The sequence below is a fragment of the Ranitomeya imitator genome, chromosome 4 (genome assembly GCF_032444005.1).
Source record: "Ranitomeya imitator isolate aRanImi1 chromosome 4, aRanImi1.pri, whole genome shotgun sequence".
Classification (NCBI taxonomy): Eukaryota; Metazoa; Chordata; class Amphibia; order Anura; family Dendrobatidae; genus Ranitomeya; species Ranitomeya imitator.
The window spans coordinates 83,808,564-83,828,330 of record NC_091285.1 but is presented as its reverse complement, the minus strand read 5'-3'; the positions used below and the strand labels follow the sequence as shown (position 1 = coordinate 83,828,330).

The 19,767-nt window shown below is 44.4% G+C and overlaps 1 protein-coding gene across 3 annotated transcripts in view; it reads right to left on the bottom strand.

Moving 5' to 3' along the window:
* The window catches only part of FBXW11 (F-box and WD repeat domain containing 11), a 139,182-nt gene that overhangs the window by 8,408 nt on the left and 111,007 nt on the right, over nt 1-19,767 (bottom strand). For all 3 annotated transcript variants that reach the window (XM_069763855.1, XM_069763853.1, XM_069763856.1), the window contains 2 exons: nt 18,754-18,864; nt 2,266-2,344 (listed from right to left, as the gene is read on the bottom strand). In XM_069763855.1, coding sequence (XP_069619956.1) covers nt 2,266-2,344; nt 18,754-18,864 — 190 coding nt within the window. The remainder of the gene's footprint in view (nt 1-2,265; nt 2,345-18,753; nt 18,865-19,767) is intronic.

Here is a 19,767-nt window from a genome sequence, read left to right as displayed (position 1 = left end):
GGCTCACCATACAGAAAACAAGCTCTCTCACAGCTCAAATTGACGGAAAAAAAAATAAAAATAAAATAAAAAGTTTGATGTCTTTAACCCCTTAATGACAGCCAATACGTCTTAACTGACCTGAGATTTAAGAGCATAGCCTCCCCATACAGGTGACAATCCAGCAGCTGTTGGCTTTACACTATAGCTGACAACTTGCTGCATCAGCCACGATCGGTGTTGGCACCGTACAAATCGGTTTAACCCCTTAGATGCTACTGTCAATAGTAACTGCATCATTATAAATGGTTAACAGAGCATGGGGGCTCCCTCTTTATCCAAATTGGTGCCCTCAGATCATGATTTTGTGGTCCTGATGTTTGCCATGGCAATTCACGACCAAATAGTGGCCTTAGAGTCTGACGGCTGTTGTAACCTGTTCAGAAGTTACCGACATTTAGTTGGTAAAAATACACTTTTTCATTTCGGTCATACCACTTTGCATTAATTCCTGAAAATCACCTGAAGGGTTAGTAAACTACCTGACAGCAGTTTTCAATATGTCAGGGGGTGCTGTTTTTAAAATGGTATCACGTTTGGGGGTTTCCCAATATATGAGACCCCTAAAGTCACTTCAAACATGGATAAGTCCGTAAAAAAATAAATGTTGCAAATTTCCTTGAAAAAATGAAAAATTTCTGCTACATTTTTAAACCTCCTAAAATGATAAAATAAAAGAACATTTTACAAATGGTGCTGATGTAAAGCCGACATGTGGGAAATGTTATTTATTAATGGTTTGCTGTGGTATGACCATCTGGATTAAAGGGATAATCATTCAAACTTTGAAAATTGCTAATTTTTTAACATTTTTCTCAAATTTTTGATATTTTTTTATAAATAAACACAAAACATATCGACCTAAATTTACCATTATCATAAAGTATAAATATGTCATGAAAAAACAATCTCAAAATCACTGGGATTTGTTGAAGCGTTCCAGAGTTATTACCACATAAAGTGACACTGGTCAGATTTTAAAAATTTGGCTGCGTCACTAAGGGGTTAACAAACTTGTGAAAGTTTGACAGTTATAATCATACTGACCAGTAGAATCATGATTCAAAGTCATTTTAACACCAAATTAACGCTGTAAAAACAACGCCCCCAAAACATGGCAGAATTACATTTACTTTTTCTCATACTTTTTTTCTGCTTTTCAGAAAATGACATTTTAAAAGTAATGGTGTCATTCAAAACTACAATTCGTCCAGCAAAAAAAACAAGACCTCATACAGCTATGTCAATGGGAAAAAAAAATATTCAAACGTTTGCTCTTAGAAGGAGGGATGGAAACAACAAATAGTTAACATCCAGCGCCTCTTTGGATGAATGATCCCAGGAAATCCAAGGTTTCTTAAAACATCTATTTATTTCTTAATATTGAAAACAGGTAGCAAAAACGTCAGGCAGGTTGGATACACTCATGATTTTAAAAAAAGGCATAGAGACCAACATGTTTCGACCCAAACAGGTCTTAATCATGGAGTTGCATCTGTACGTCTGTTGGGAAGTCTTATAAAGAAGTCACTTCATAAGACTTCCAAACAGATTATTCCTAGTGCCATATTACCATTCTAAACAAATAGATTACACACTAAAAAGGTGGGTGGGAAGAGGTCTACTTATGCCTTCTGCATTCTGACTTTTGGTCTCCTTTGCGGACCATTGGACTGTTACTCCCCTGATGTTCGTCTCTTTAGTTTGGTCTCCCTTATCTTGATTATTTAAACTTATTATTGTATATTTTATGTTTATGTAACCTTTCAGTTAAGGAACACTTTTATATTACTCTGTCGATGCTCTCCTATTTCTTCTTTTGGGCACATTTGTTGAGGGGTTACATAGTTATATAGGTTGAAAAAAAGACACTGGTCAATCAAGTTCAACCTTTCTACACCAATTGTTAATTTTGGCACTAAATTATCTATAACCAACAATGTTATATGTAATGAGAAAATCATCCAGCCCTATTTTAAAGCTGTTATAGTGTCTGCCATTACTACAGTATCTCTTGTGGTTGGCATTCCACAGTCTGACTGCTCTAACTGTAAAGAACCCTTTCCTATTTAGCTGTCAGAATCGCTTTTCTTTCACCCCATCCTTAATATGGTCTTTGGAAGGAATAAGTCATGTGCCAGTCCTTTGTATTGACCACACATATATTTATAAATATTAATGGTTAAATGGGTTAACCTGGAAAATTATTTTGTCATTTATACATACCACCAAAGTACGCAAACATAATGTGCTGGCAGGTGCTCGTGGATCCAAGGCAGCTTGCAGGTCCCAAACCTTTATTTTCCTAGAAAAAGGTAAAAGGAAATTTGATTTCACCCCAAAAAATAACTGCTTATGAAAGAAGTTGAATAAAAATTTGCTGAAACAAAAAATAATAACTTAAAACATTGCTATATTTGATAAATGAAAATCTAAGGTAGCTATTATAGCATTCTATACAATAATGTTGTGGTCCCCTCTCTGAGTGGATTACGCTGGGGCTTTAAAACATTATTCACAGAAATGCCAGTTATCCTTTATCCATACACAGTTTTTTTTGGATCAGAAGCAGGGAGTGGCTTTCAAGATGGAAAGCCTTTCCTTTATAAAAGTTTCCTTTTTTGTGATCTGCTTCTGGCTTTGAGGGAAGCTGGGTGTGTGAGCGCACAAGGTTTTACTAAATTTCTATATCTAACACCACCAATTTTAGCAACCTGCTAGGCTATGTTCACATACAGCATTTTTTTGTGCACATTAAAAAAGGCTTTTTACCAGGGCTGCGGAGTTGGAGTCTGTGTCCATTTTGGTGGAGTTGATATAAAATGGACTGACTCCAAAAATATATAATAAATTGGAAACAGTAGTTCAATGCAGAATATGCTGAATATTTTTTCTTAACAATTTGGTAAAGTTATGAAATCTATATATATAATTGCCTAAGGGTTTTTCGGTCTGTCTGTCTGTAATGGAAATCCCACGTCTCTGATTGGTCGAGGCCGCCAGGCACAGCATCGACGTAGAAATCCCACGTCTCTGATTGATCGAGGCCGTCAGGCCTCGACCAATCAGCGACGGGCACAGCGACGATGATGTCATAAAGGACGTAGAAATCCCACGTTTCTGATTCAGCGACGGGAACAGTATCGACGTAGATGTCATAATGGTTGCCATGGCGACGATGATGTCATAAAGGTTGACTCGACCAATCAGCGACGGGCACAGTCTGCCGGGAATTCTGGAATCATCATTGTCCATATACTACGGGGACATGCATATTCTAGAATACCCGATGCGTTAGAATCGGGCCAAAATCTAGTGTCCTATAAATGTCTATAATCTATTCCTGATCTAAGGATCATAGAATGTTAGGGTTGGAAGGGACCTCCTGGGTCATCGTGTCCAACCCCCTGCTCAAAGCAGGATTCACTAAATCACCCCAGACAAATGTCTGTCAGCCTCTGTTTGAAGACTTCCATTGAAGGAGAACTCACCACCTCTCGTGGCAGCCTGTTCCCCCCATTGATCACCCTAACTGTCAAAATGTTTTTCTAATATCTAATCTGTTTCATTCCATTCAGTTTCATCCCTTTGCTTCTAGTCTTTCCTTGTGCAAATGAGAATAAAGATGATCCTTCTACAGTGTGACAGCCCGTCAGATATTTCCTGGATGTAAGATTTTAGTTGAGCTGAATCTGTGCTGCACTTTATGTACAGTGGTGAAAATAAGTATTTAATAATCGGAAGATTTTGCAAGTTTTCCCGCCTACAAAGCATGGAGAGGTCTGTAATTTTTATTGTAGATACACTTCAACTGTGAGAGACAGAAACTAAAAAAAAAAACAAAAAAAAGAAAATACTATTGTATGATTTAGAATAATTCAATTTCATTTTATTACATTAAATGAATATCTGTTACCTATATAAAAGACATGTCCACACACAAATCAATCACACTCCAACCTCTCCACCATGGCCAAGACCAAGGACCTGCTTAAGGACACGAGGGACAAAATTGTAGACCTGCAAAAGGAAGGGATGGGCTACAGGACAATAGGCAAGCAGCTTGGTGAGAAGGCGACAACTGTTGGCAATTAAACACAATCTACCAAACAATGGTACAAAGTGACTAGGAAAGTGTGAGAGGATACATTTTTTATTAAAAACAAAAATTAAAAAGACAGGGGAAAGGGGAAAATACCTCCAAAATATTCAGGGAATGATACAGTCAGATGGAATGAATCAATAATACTGCAAATCAGGGCCGGCGTCAGCACCCGGCACAGCGGGCAAATGCCGGGGCCTTGGGAAGTAGTGATGTGTCGTTCGTGAACTATCCGACACAAAGAGCCGGCTCCCTGCTGTGAACGAAAGGAGTCGGCTCTGCAGTGTGAGTGAGCCGAGTCTTTTTTTTTTTCTTCCCTGCTGGTGGCTGCAGCCTATCAGATTCAGGGTAGTGAAGTGACTGTGACTCATGTGGGAGGAGCAGTGAGGAGAGAGGGAGCTGTGGACTGTTAACCCTTAAGTGCCCCCAGACTGCAAGGATTAGTGTTCCACCATCCTTCAGTCAGTGCTGGAGTCAGGATTTGAGCTACCTTAGTCCCACATAAAGATATACTTTACTGGCCTCATCCATGGCATTATATACTGATATATACTTTATAATTGTCTAAGGGTCACTTCCGTCTGTCCTTCTTTCTTTCTGTCACGGTTATTCATTCGCTGATTGGTCTCGCCAGCTGACTGTCATGGCTGCCGCGACCAATCAGCGACGGGCACAGTCCGGAAAAAAATGGCCGCTCCTTACTCCCCGCAGTCAGTGCCTGTCGCCCACATACTCCCTGCTAACACAGGATTAATGCCGGTGGTAACGGACCACGTTATACCGCGGGTAACGCACTCCGTTACCGCCATTAACCCTGTGTGACCAACTTTTTACTATTGACGCTGCCTATGCAGCATCAATAGTAAAAAATGTAATGTTGAAAATAATTAAAAAAAACAACCTGCTATACTCACCCTCCGTAGTCGCTCGTGCCGGCCGCCATCTTCCGTTGCAGGTTCCGGTGGCAAAGATGGTATGGGAGAAGGACCTGCCATGATGTCACGGTCATGTGACCGCGACGTCATCACAGGTCCTGCGCTCATACCAACCCTGGGACCGGAAGCTGCCGTGGACTACAAGGGGCCCTCGGAAAGGTGAGTATATGTTTATTTTTTAACCTGTGACAAACCTGGCTGGGCAATATACTACGTGGCTGGGCAATATACTACGTGGGCTGTGCAATATACTATGTGACTGGCCAATATACTACGTGGCTCTGTGCTGTATACTACATCGCTGTGCAATATACTATGTGGCTCTGTGCTGTATACTACGTCGCTGTGCAATATACTATGTGGCTCTGTGCTGTATACTGCGTCACTTGGCAATATACTACGTTGCTGCGCAATATACTATGTAACTGGGCAATATACTACGTGGCTGGGCAATATACTACGTCACTAGGCAATATACGTAAGTGGGCAATATACTACGTCACTGGGCAATATACTACGTGGCTGGGCAATATACTACGTGGCTGGGCAATATACTACGTGGCTGGGCAATATACTGCATGGCTGGGCAATATACTACGTGGCTGGCCAATATACTACGTGGCTCTGCTGTATACTACGTGGCTGGGCAATATACTACGTGGCTGGGCAATATACTTCGTGGTCCAGATTGCATCTCTACACTTGACATAGGGACGCATGGACCTGCAATTGCATCAGGATCAGGATGCATCAGGATTTGTCATGTGCTCCCAAAACGCAGCTTGTTGCGAATTTTGGGTGTTAAAAAATCTGCAGACATCCTGGTACGTGGCAGCGAATCCAATAAACATGATTGTCAATGTAGACGCCCCCCAAATCAGGATGACTGCGTCCAATCTGTATGTGGATGTCATACTGCGCAGGCATGCAGCCTAATTTTTATTTTCTTTCACTTTCACCAGTGCTGGTAACATGCCTTTATTTTTATGAATTATAATGTCATACAGTGCCAGCACATCACAGCACTTACTAAATCAGAATGGATATGTACAAAAAAATGCCACATATTAGGCCGGGATCACACATGCGAGAAACACGTCCGTGTCTCGTATGTGAAATCCAAGCTCTGGCATCGGCACTCCAGAGCGGAGCGTGCGGCTCCATGTGTTGCTATGCGGCCGCACGCTCCGCTCCGAAGTGCCGGCGCCAGAGCTTGGCTTTCACATGCGAGACACGGACGTGTTTCTCGCATGTGTGATCCCGGCCTTAGGGCTTGTTTTCACATGCGAGGAACACGTCCGTGTCTCGCATGTGAAAGCCAAGCTCTGGCGCCGGCACTTCGGAGCGGAGCGTGCGGCCGCATAGCAACACATGGAGCCGCACGCTCCGCTCTGGAGTGCCGATGCCAGAGCTTGGATTTCACATACGAGACACGGACGTGTTCCTCGCATGTGAAAACAAGCCCTTAGAAAGTAATACATAAGACTACAACCGAGTAGCAGGGCCCTGTTCACAAGAGCTAACAATCTGAGGAAATAGCAATGCTAAAAAACAGTCTGTACTGCTTCACTAGATACTTCTACAGGTGTATAATGAGGCCCTCACTGTACAGGCAAACACCTGGAGCAAGGACTATGGAAAACGGATTTTTATTTTGAAAAAGAGCCGGTTCGCGAGCCAAAAGAGCCGGCTCTTTATGGTGAGCAGAGCCGAAAGAGCTGGATCACCAAAAAGAGCCGGACTGCCCATCACTATTGGGAAGAAAGGGGGGCCCACTAGCAGCTGGGAGAGCAGAGCAGGAGATAACATGCTCTCTCCGCCCACAAAGTCACTGCTGGCTGCGTTCTCTTAACCCCTATGTGCCAGCTCTGACACAAGCATCTTCTCACTCAGTCAGTGCAGCCAGGCAGGCACACATAGGGGTTAAGAGAAGGCAGCCAGCCTGACTGTTTGTGGGCGGAGAGAGCAGTTCTCTGCTCTGGCCCCTGGCTGGCTGCAGACAGTGCTGCTGAGCTGAACTTATCAGGAAGATTCCGGAGGAGCTAGTCCTACCAGAGTGCAAAGGTATCCAGCAATAATTGCAGTTGGTCCTGTGGCTCAGTCTGCTGCTGTCTGTCTCTGCTGCCTAAAAATGTGGGTGATGTCTGGAGGAGCAGCTGGTGGGGTGCAGCCTGCAGCCACCCAGCTCTCCCAGAACCCCAGAATACATGCATGCTGCACCAAACCTGCACCAGTGGGGTAGGAAGAAGCTTAACCCCTTCCCATCTGTATGAAGGTTATTGCTAAACCTTAAATATAACAATCTGACCCGCATAAATGGGGTTAACCAGATGCCAGGAGGAAGGGGAGCTGCTGCCATGTGGGCTGTAGGTTGGGGCCCCGTGGCCCCATGCTGGTGACTGGAGGGACTCTGCCCAGTGCTGGCATGTGGGTGATTTCTGCTCCGGAGTCTCAGCTTCTCTCCTCCAGGTCACACTGTGCAGTCACAGCAACATTGGTTGTGTCTGTCCAGGTCCCAGCAGCTGCCACTGCTCCCACCAAGGACATGGCATCACTTAACCCTTCCCCTGCAGCCACCGGCAACAAATCCACATTATTCCTTGATTAAATCAGGTTCCAACCCAATAGAGGAGCAGACATTTCCTGCTGCCATTAGGGTCCGGGAGGGGGTGACATTGGCTGCCCTGCTACTCTGTAGTGGGGGGTGACAAGTGTAACATGGGGTAACGATGAAGGAGAAATGCACAGGATAATAGTGAGAGCGACAGAGGGCAGTGTATGGTATGGAGCAGTCACGGGTGGGCTGCAGGATCCCCCCATACTGTACATGATTGCTCGGGACAGGGAGGCGTTTAATGAGCTTCTAATGACGGGGCACTAATTGGGTCATTAGGGTTTGTGGAAAGGATTCAGCATCAGGTCCCTCATTAATGCCCGAGCGATGTTACTTTGTAGCACAGATCTGTTAGGGCCGCAAAACCAAACAACGTTGTTTATGTAGAAAAGTCTTTGTTTCATAGAAAAACTTAAAACAGAAAAGATTTTCTGATACAACAACGCCCTGCTCACGACACTGCACAGCACCTCTCCTGTATATATACACTGCACAGCACCTTTCCCCCTGTATATATACACTGCACAGCACCTTTCCTCCTGTATGTATACATTGCACAGCACCTCTCCTGTATATATACACTGCACAGCACCTTTCCTCCTGTATATATACACTGCACAGTACCACTCCTCCTGTCCTGTATATATACACTGCAGAATTTACAATAGCTGTCACTCATGTAAGAAGTGAAATCTGGCATTGTACTATACATTTCTCTGCCGTATCTGTGCATCATAAATCGGGTATGTGTTAAAGGGGGGGGGGGGGGGCCCACAGACTCTTTCGCCCGGGGCCCTCAAAAACCTGGAACCGGCCCTGCTGCAAATTTAGGAAAAAACTGTATGTCTTAGCCTGCTGGGTGGAAAAAGAAAAAAGTTACAAATACACCATAGCCATCTCACCTCAAGTGTCTTTGCTATATATAGTGATTTGTTTTTTCCTTCAAGCAGGCTCTTATTTACAAAGTATTTTACTTTATCTATCCTGGTTTTGGTTGCTGTAATGCTATATGTATAGTTTTGGAAAAGCCGCTGAAATAATGCTAATGAGATAATATTTCTGCATAGGTGGATTTTTTTCTTTTTCCACCCAGCAGGCTAAGGCTACTTTCACACTAGCGTTAACTGCAATACGTTAAAATGCGTCGTTTTGCAGAAAAAAACGCATCCAGCAAAATATTTTGCTGGATGCGTTTTTTCCCCATAGACTTGTATTGGCGACGCATTGCGACGGATTTGCATACGTCGGTATACGTCTTTCGACGGATGCGTCGAAATTAGGCGACACGTCGTCTGGAAAAACGTAGATTGCAACGTTTTTTGGCTCCGACAAAAAAACGTGTCTCGGCGCATCCATCGGCATGCGTCTTTGGCTACAATGAAAGTCTATGAGCAACGGATGCGTCGAGACACGTCGTACGACGCAATGCAGCGCTGCAATACGTTTTTTTCTACTGAGCATGCTCAGAAACAGGATTTTTTTTAGCTAATTGGCCAGACATCCCCAAATAGACGGATCCGTCGAAATGCTGTATGCGTTGCATACATTTTGCACTTTTTTGACGCATCCGTTTTTTCGGCAAAAAGACGTTTTTGTGACGGTTTGCAGTTAACGCTAGTGTGAAAGTAGCCTAACACATACAGTTTTTTCCTAAATTTGCAGTATTATTGATTCATTCCATCTGACTGTATCATTCCTGAATATTTTGGAGGTATTTTCCCTTTTCCCCATCTTTAATTTTAAATTTCTGTATTTAAAAAAAATAATTCTTTTATCCTCTAACACTTTCCTAGTCACTTTGTACCATTGTTTGGTAGATTATGTGTTTAATTACGTATTGAAGTGCTTATTGCCTACCTAAATAGGATTATGGGTTTAAACAACTGTTGGTACAATTATTACAAAATGGAAGAAACACAAGATGACTGTCAATCTTACTAGGTCTGGGGCTCCATGCAAAATCTTACCTCATGGGGAAACACCTGGGTTACTTACTGGTAACAGGTTTTTCCGGAACCCATGACGGCACACCTGAGAGAGGGGATCCGCCCAGCCAGGACAGGAAACCCTACTGAAAATAAAAGGGCGGTACCTCTCCCTCGCTTCAGTTGGTTTTCAGAGCATGAGAGGCCCCCCTGGTTAGTACACATGGCAATCCAACACCACATCATATTAACTAAAAAAGCACCCAAAACAATAGTGCACACCGAAAAGGTGATAAAGGGGGGGAATATACAGGTGCCGTCATGGGTTCCGGAAAAACCTGTTACCAGTAAGTAACCCTGGTGTTTTCCCTTCCCCCATGACGGCACACCTGAGAGACTTTTGTAGAATGAAACCTTAGGGAGGGACCACTGCTTGGAGTACCCTTCTACCAAAGGTTAGGTCAGCAGAGGAGGAAAGGTCTAGCCGGTAGTGCTTGAAAAAAGTTGAGGGTGAGGACCAGGTAGCAGCCTTGCAAATTTGATCAATTGATACCTCAGCCTTTTCCGCCCAGGAGGTAGCCATGGCTCTGGTAGAGTCAGCCTTGATGCCTTCAGGAACCGGAGTGCCACCCGCAGAGTAGGATAAACTAATGGCCTCCCTAATCCATCTTGCAATAGTACTTTTAACTACCCCACACCCTCTTTTGCTACCCTGAAAGGCTATGAATAGGGTTTGGTCTTTCCTCCACTGACTAGTCATAGATATCTACTGTAACATAGATCTTCTCACATCTAGCATGTGGAACTTTTGTTCCCCTGGATTTTTGGGATTACTACAGAAAGATGGTAAGGTAATCTCTTGAGTCCTATGGAACTTTTGAACCACCTTGGGGAGATAAGCCGGGTCTGGTCTTAGAACGATCCTGTCATCAAAAACCTGAGTATAAGGAGGGGATATTGACAGGGCTTGCAAATCACTTACCCTACGTGCCGATGTTAGGGCTACTAGAAGAACTGTTTTAAGGGTAAGTAACTTAGGTGATAACTCCTGTAAGGGCTCGAAAGGGTGTTTAGTTAGAGCTTCTAAGACCAAATTTAGATCCCAAGGAGGGATTTTTGGGATAACGACCGGCCGAGATCTACTGCAAGATTTTATGAATCGTGAAACCCATCTATTTGAGGCAAGATTACAGTTATACAGGGCCCCCAAGGCTGAAACCTGAACTTTAAGGGTGCTGGTTGCTAACCCAAGATGTAATCCGGCTTGCAGAAATTCTAGGATAGGACCCACTGGAGCCACCTCCCCCAATGGTTCACCCAGGAAGTCAAGAAATTTTTTCCATGTCCTACCATAGATTCTAGAAGTTATGGGTTTTCTGCTTTTCAACAGGGTGGAGATTAAACCTGGTGAGAATCCATGGCGACTTAGTAACGCCCTCTCAAATTCCAGGCTGCCAGATGGAAGCCCTTCACCTGAGAGTGGGTTACTGGGCCCTGGGTTAGTAGGTCCGGAATTTCTGGCAAAATCCATGGATCTGTTACCGACATCTGTCTTAGAAGGGAGAACCATGGTCTCCTTGGCCAAAATGGAGCTATGAGGATAATCCTCGCCTGATCCTCTCTGATCTTCCGGATCACAGCTGGGATCATCACTATCGGGGGGAATGCGTAGGCCAGAGAAAACTTCCAAGGTATTAGTAGGGCATCTACTGCGAAGGGATGTTCTCTTGGATTCAAGGAGCAGAATTTTCTGACTTTTTTGTTGTGAGAATTGGCAAACAAGTCAATTTCTGGTGAGCCCCAGGCTTGGACTATTTGTTGAAATATCTGGGGGGTTTAAGGACCATTCCCCCTGTCTTAAGCCTCTGCGACTCAGGAAGTCTGCTTGAGTGTTTTCTATGCCCCTGATGTGTAGTGCCGACAGAGATAACAGGTGTTGTTCCGCCAGTTGGAAGAGGAGTTTTGACGCATTCATGAGGCCTTTGGACCTCGTTCCCCCCTGATGATTGACATACGCCACCACTGCTCGATTGTCTGTTAGGATTCGAGTATGGCGACCCTGGAGTAAAGGGAGAAAATGTCTTAGGGCTTTCTCCACTGCCCATAGCTCTTTTTCGTTTGATCCATAGTTTTTTTCTCGTATGGACCAGGTACCTTGTACAGAGTGAGATCTCAGATGAGCTCCCCAACCTGTACCGCTTGCGTCGGTCGTGATGATGTCTATGACCGGATTTTTCCACCGGACCCCCTTTGTCAGGTGGTGTTCTACAGTCCACCAAGCTAGGGAATCCCTTACGCTCAGGGAGAGACATAGATTTCCTTCTAAATGCCCTCTTAACAGTCTTTGAGCTGAGAGAACTTCCCACTGTAGATGTCTTAGGTGGAATTGTGCCCATTCTACTGCCGGTATACACGATGTTAACGAGCCTAGAAGGGACATCGCCTTTCTGAGAGTCATTGCGGGTTGACGTATTGCTGTACTGGTCAGGTTTATTACCTTGTCCACTTTGTTTTGTGGAAGGAGGCAGAGCTGACGCTCGGAGTCCAGTATTAACCCCAGGAAGGACTGTATTTTTACTGGCAGTAGTCTGGATTTGGGGAGGTTTATTATCCAACCCAGCTCCATTAGAGTTGATGTTACCACTGATATTTGATGAGTGCAGTGGGACTCTGACCTCCCTATTACCAGGAAAGCGTCCAGATATGGGACAATTACTACATCCCGGGACCGGAGGTATGACATCACTTCCACCATCACTTTGGTGAAAACTCTGGGGGCTGTAGACAGGCCGAATGGAAGAGCTGTATATTGAAAATGCTTTACCTGATTTTGAATATAGAGAGCTACCCTCAAGTATTTCCGATATTCCTGATGTATTGGTATACGGTAGTAAGCATCCTTTAAGTCTATTACTGCCATGAAGCAGTGTTGGAAGAGAAGTTTTATGGTCGTGTTTATAGACTCCATCTTGAAAGTGTAGTTCTCTATGGATTGGTTGAGCTTCCTTAGATTTATAATAGTTCTCCAAGAACCATCCGGTTTTTGGATCAAGAAGAGGGGGGAGTAAAACCCCTCTCCTTCCTCCTGAACCGGGACTTCCTGAAGAACCTTTTTGTGGACAAGTCCCAAGATCTCGGTTTCTAGGGCAGATTGTTCCTGCTGAGACTTCCGTCGGGGAGTTATTATGAAGTTTCGTCTGGGAGGACAGACGAATTTTATTTTTAGGCCGTCTCTGATGATGTTTGTGACCCAGATACTGGGGGAGATATTAACCCAGGCCGGAAAGAAGAGGGAGAGTCTTCCTCCCACTTCTGGCGTAATGTCATTGGGGGGATTTTTTTGCCGATGTGGAGGGGCCTTTAAACATATAGCCCGATCCTCTTTTATCTCTAAAATCCCAACTTTTCCTCTCCCCTGGGGGGCGACCTCTATTATATCTTCTCCTCCGAAAAAAAGGTTTTTTAGGATCTTTAGGGATGTTGGGAAAACCTTTCTTTTTATCTCCTGCATGTTCCAGGATGTCTTCAAGTTTTTTCCCGAAGAGAAGTTGGCCGTCACATGGAATAGAACACAGTTTGTGTTTAGATGGCAAATCCCCCGGGCAACCTTTGAGCCAGAGGGCTCTTCTTGCCGCGTTGGACAAACCCGCGGCTCTAGCTGTTAGTCTTGCGGAATCCGCAGAAGAGTCTGCCAAAAAAGCTGCTGCTCCTTGTAGCAAAGAAATATTTGCAAGGATGTCAGTTCTGGGTACTTTGTTTTTCAGCTGATCTTCTACCTGATGTAGCCAGGCCATTAGGGCACGGGCCGTACATGTTCCCGCAATCGCCGGCTTAAGGCCCCCCGCTGAGGCTTCCCAGATGTGTCTCAGGAAACTATCTGCTTTCTTATCAAGCGGGTCTTTGAGAACACCAGAGTCCTCTAACGGAAGGGATGATCTTTTTAAACATTTGGCTACTGCCCCGTCAATCTTAGGGATTTTTTCCCAGGACTCAGAGTCTTTATCCTCAAAAGGATATCTCCTTTTGGATGAAGAGGGCAAGGAACCCATTTTTTCGGGCTTTTTCCACTCTTTGTCAATTAATGCTTTTATTTTTGCATTAACCGGAAACGTGCGTTTCCTTTTTTCTTCTAGGCCACCAAACATGACATCTTCTAGTGACCTAGGTGTCTTCTCCTCTTTAAGCCCCATTGCAGATCTAACTGCTTTGACCAGTTTATCTACGTCCTCAGTTGGGAAACATGGACGACCTCCTGAATCACTGTCCAAGGAGGAATCTGAAGACTGGACAGAGGCCGAGGAGGTAGAGGGAGACCGGGATGTTTTATGACTCCCCTGTCTCTGAGAGGCATCTGAGTCTGTGGACGCCTTACGGCTTCTCCTTCTTGGTTCGCTAAGGGCCAATTTTAAGGAGTCTTATTTCAGCCTGTATTATGGCTTTTAGGCTAGTGGCAAAATTAGGGGTCTCTTCTTGTATGGTTTTAGTAATGCAGTCAGCACAGAGATCCTTCTGCCACTGAACTGCAAGCGGGTTTCTACAAAGGGCACACTCTCGGTTCTTTGTTTTACCAACCGCTTTCCTGGACCCCTAGTGATCAAAACAGACAAAAATGGACCCTGTTACCATAAGGGCGACATTCACGTAGATCACTCACCACTACCGACAATCAAGGGTACCGATTTTGGAGGCTGGACAGATGCATGTGAAGCGTCCCTCCTGGACGGCGACGAATCCTGCCGGACAGAACGACTGCTGTTCCTACCACTTGAGCGGCTGCTCTTGGTATGCTGGTGGCTCGGCAAGGCATCTGGTGAGAGCTCCATTTGCTGCTGCTGCTGCTGCTGTGAAGGCGGCTGCTGCTGCTGCTCCTGTTGTCCTACTTCCATGGTGAAGTTTATGGACATGAGCGCGTCTTCTGTGGTCTAACCCCCTTTTATGGGGGGACCACTGCACTCCCCGCCTCCTTCGGTGCCCAAATTAACCCCCTCCCACTCTCTGCCGTGCCGCCGGGAGTTCCCTTTCACCGGCCGGCGTTCTCATCATGGGCGCCGCCATCTTGGATCCGGCGCCCGCCCCCGACGTCACGCGGGCACGCCCATTCCCAGCGTGCCTTGCGCGTGACGTCAGACGAGCGACCCGGAAGCGGCCACCGCACCTGGACGCCGGCAGAGAGGGGAGTGCGGCGTGGCAGCCATGGAAGGGAACACAGCCCTCTGACCATGCTGCTCAACGCCCGCTCGGACGCAGAGACCCGGGGGACCTGTGGACGGCGCTTCCAGACTCCCGAACCCGACGCACAGGCGCTGCCTGATTCTACCACGCCGGGACGGGACCTGGGTAAGTGAACCGCCGTGTTCAGTAAGAGGGTCCCTGTCAGGACAGGAAACCCAACTGAAGCGAGGGAGAGGTACCGCCCTTTTATTTTCAGTAGGGTTTCCTGTCCTGGCTGGGCGGATCCCCTCTCTCAGGTGTGCCGTCATGGGGGAAGGGAAAAGGATCATTCTGAGGAACGTCAGGAATCAGCCCAGAACTACACAGGAGGACCTGGCCAAGAACCTGGTCAATAACCAGAAGAGAGCTGGGACCACAATCTCAAACATTACCGTTAGTAACACACTAATCAGTCATGGATTAAAATCCTGCAGGGCACGCAAGGTGCCCCTGGTCACGTCAGCACATGTCCAGGCCCGTTTGAAGTTCACCAATGGATGATCCAGTGGAGGCATGGGAGAAGGTCATTGTGGAGACATGGAGGGTTAGTGGGTGCCCTTGTCCGCTAACCGAAACCACATGGACCAGGTCACATCCCACCGAATGCCCGCTCTCCTTTTACCATGGGCATAATACTACTCAAACAACACAGGGGAGGGTAAACCAGTGTGGCAACAGTTTACTGAACCACCAACAAACAATAGCATATAGAACAGTCCCATCAAAATATTCAAGATGGTGCAAAATTACAGAGTCTCATCATTCTGCTGACTCGACGGGATAACAGCAGCTGTGACTTCAGAACTTCCAGGGCTGACTACCCCCACCTGTGTCACGCAGAGAGGAGGAAATGGCAAGCTAAGGAAGATAAAAGTCCATTGAGGTACAAGGCCAGGTGACCGGAAGGGTGACATCCTGGCTTCTCTAAACATCTCCATGGTGCCAGGTGACCGGTGGGTCCTAATTCTGGCTTTCTCCAAACGTATAGATAACAGTCAATAACTGTTGGTTTACTGAACATAGACATCTGGTTAATTAAAATGCTGGGTTGTCACAGTTATGTGTTCAGATAAGAAAAAAATAAAATGTTTTGGCATTAACTCCACTCCCCATGTTTGAAGGAAGAAGGATGAGTACAACCCCAAGAACACCATCCCAACCATGAAGAATGGTGAGGCAAGCATCATACTTTAGGGGTGCTTTTTTGCAAAGGGGACAGGACATCTGCAAAGTATTGAAGGGAGGATGGATGGGGTCATACATCGTGAGATTTTTTATAACAAACTCCTTCCCTCAGTAAGAGCAAGACAACGACCCAAAAACACATAGCCAGGGCAATGAGTGGCTTCGTAAGAAGAATTTCAAGGTCTTGGAGTGACCTAGCCAGTCTCCAGACCTGAAGACAAAAGATAATCTTTGGAGGGAGGTTAAACTCAATGTTGCCCAGCAACAGCCCAAAACATGAAAGATCTGGAGAAGATCTGTATGGAGGAGTGGGCCAAAATCCCTGCTTCAGTGTGTGCAAACTTGGTCAAGAACTACAGAAAACATCTGACCTCTGTAATTGCAAACAAAGGATTCTATGCCAAATATAGAGTTCTGTTTTCCTACTGTAACAAATACCGTATTTTTCGGACTATAACACGCACCGGACTAAAAGACGCACCCATGTTTTAGAGGTGGAAAATAGGGAAAAAAATATTTGAAGCAAAAAAGGTGGTAAAATATTTAATAACAAACATACTATTATATGTGGTGTTATTATATAGAATAGTATGTTATTATGTTGGAAGCTGCGGGTAGAAGATGGTGCTGCGGGACCAGTGTGGTGTCTGTAAAGTAATGTATGAAGATGCTGGAGGGTGAGTATAAGAATGGGGGCACAGGGCTTATATTTAAAGCACCACTCCAGCACAGAAAAATAACACTGGAGTTCTGCTTTGAGATCCCATTGGGAGAACAATAACTCCCAGCATGTCCTGCAGAACCTATGGCATGCTGGGAGTTATAGTTCACCACAGAAGTGGCAGAGTGCTTTATTGTGTGTTGTAGTGACTAGCCTTTTAATTGTGGCAGCCAGCCACACTGTGGTGAGGTAAAATGCTGGACCATCCCATCCCATGACACCACAGAGCGCTCCCTCTTGTTGCCTCTCCACAGCACAGGACTAAGCTTGCAGATTGCAATGTGGTGACTGCAGGACCTGTGATGACATCAGAAGAGGGAGGGCCCTGTGCTGCCATGTGATACTCCAGCCCGCCCTCTTCATGACATCACACAGGTCCTTGTGCTGGAGCACTCAGCATACAGCACAGCCCCGGCAGGCAGGTATGCAGCGATCTTGTCCCCTCTGGCCCCTGCTGCTGTCTCTTCCTTCACCAGACACACAGATCTCCCCAGCTGCTGCAGGAATCTAGCGCTGGGGAAACCATGTGTGTCCTTGTGAAGGAGTATTCATTTGCTGCTCCTGACTCACTGCTCAGCTGACAGGTGGGCGGGGAAGCAGCTAATGAATATTCACTGCACTTTAATGATCGGGACCATGTGGTTTCCCCAGTGCTGATTCCTGAAGCCAGGCAGGGACATTTTTCTGCCTCCTACCTTCCAGTGCAATCCCATTCGCTGCTGCCCCCTCCCCACGTTACATCCCTACCATGAGACGCACCCTCTCAAATTTGGAGAAAAAAAGTGCGTCTTATGGTCAGAAAAATACGGTACTTATTTTATGCAATAAAATGCGAGATTTGTGTCACAGTTGATGTGTACCTACGATAAAAATTACAAACTTCTCCAATATTTGTAGGTGGGAAGACTTGCAAAATCAGCAGTGTATCAAATACTTATTTTCCCAACTGTACTTGCTCAGTAGTGAGGCAGTGCTGTGGAGTCGAAGTCAGGAAAACTGCTTTTTACAGTACTTTGTTACATTTTTGGTGAATAAAACTAACTTTATTAAACATGTTCTGCAGACAAAGCAAACATTTAATCTGCACCCAAAACACTGTATGTATGTTTGTATGTGTGTATATATATATATATATATATATATATATATATATATATATATATATATATATATATATATATATATATATATATATATATATATACACACACACACATATATACACACACACACACACACACACACACACACACATTTAGTTTAAAAGCACTGAAAAAAATGCCAAGAGAGTGGCTACTGATTAGAGTGAGGAGACCCCTAATCTTCATAAGTGGGAAGTTAGGGAATCAGAAAACATCAATACATATTTTGCAAGCATCCCTCATCAGTAACCTTCGAGATTGTTCGATATGAAAAACCAGTCAAAATGGCACTGCTTTCTGATGTGTATATATTGCCTGTAAACCCTATCTTTAGAGGTTTTTATCTCATAAGTAGATTTGATAAGAGTTGTACTTAATTTTATTTTTTGTAACTGAAACGCTACCCAATGTCCACCTAGGTCCATCAAGCTCAACCTTTCTCCACCGATTGTATTGAGGAAATCATCCAGCCCTTTTTAAAAGCTGTTATAGTGTCTGCCAGTACTAACTCTTGTGGTCGGCATTCCACAGTCTGACTGCTTTAACTGTAGAGAACTCTTTCCTGTTTAGCTGCCGGAATCACCTTTCTTCCACCCATAATGAATGCCATTAAGGCCAGAGAGTCCAAAGAAGTCAGTATTAAAAAAAAAAAAAACCCATAGTATAATCTGTGATTGAGAAATCTGTACTTCATTCCAGTGTGATATTGTATTGATTATTTCCATTGCTAAAGATGAGCCTAATGATATGACTAACGACAATTTTATATCTACAGATTTGTAGGCTTTTATTTTAACCACTGTTGTGCTCATCATTTAATACTAATTTGAAAAGATCCTTTTACTCTGTAATACACACACACTATAGTCTAATACTTACCCATCATATGCTCCACTGACGATCCTCTTGTTGTCAAATCTTATACAACGCACAAGTTCTTCATGGCCTTCTAGAACCCGTAAGCATGCTCCACATTCTATATCCCATAATCTGTTATTGTGAAAAACAAAACACAGTTTTACAAAGAATAACAGTTATATGCAGTACAGATTGCATTAAGAAAAAAAGATACTTACAGGATATTTGTCACTAAGATCAACCCTTTTAAGTTGTCTAGATGGGCATACAGAACAGAATAAAATGATACCTTGATATCTGTGACCGGATGTTTGATTGCAGAGAAAGCCACATTCTTATTAATATGTAAATGAGTTGTTAAGATCTTTCGGTCGGACATAGATCTTGAGAATCTACCTCAAAGGCTTGTTTTAAATGAAGGGATGAGGAGTTACCAGTCTAAGACATGTAATGACTAACAGTCTGCTGTCCTGATCTACATGTCTGACACTGGTAACACCCTCTTTCATTTAAAAGAAGATCTGGAGGTAGATTTAATGTCAAAGGTCTTAACAGCTCATTTCCATAAAAGAAAAATATAATTTGCTCTGGAATAAGACATCAGATTGCCGTTATCAAGTATCATTATATTTAGCTCATTATGACTTTCATGCCCATCAAACAGGAAGGTTGATGCTACGGACAAATTGCCTTTACATTTTTGCCCAAACCCTTGCAATGCAAACAATATTTACAATGAGGCGCCCAGCTTCCCAAAACACAGCACCTTATTAGGCCATAGTGGAGCTTTTTATATTCAGAGTGCTGAATCCCGAGAAAGTTGGCTGAGGGGCTTGTCCTGCTTGTAGAATAAAGTGATGCGAAAATATTTATTTTTTTCTATAAAATAGTTTTTATTGTGTAAATAAAAGCGGTAAAACATAGATTTAAAGGGCCACTGTCACCCCCCTCCAGCCGTTATAAACTAAAAGAGCCACCTTGTGCAGCAGTAATGCCGCATTCTAACAAGGTGGTTGTTTTAGTTTTGTGTTCAGG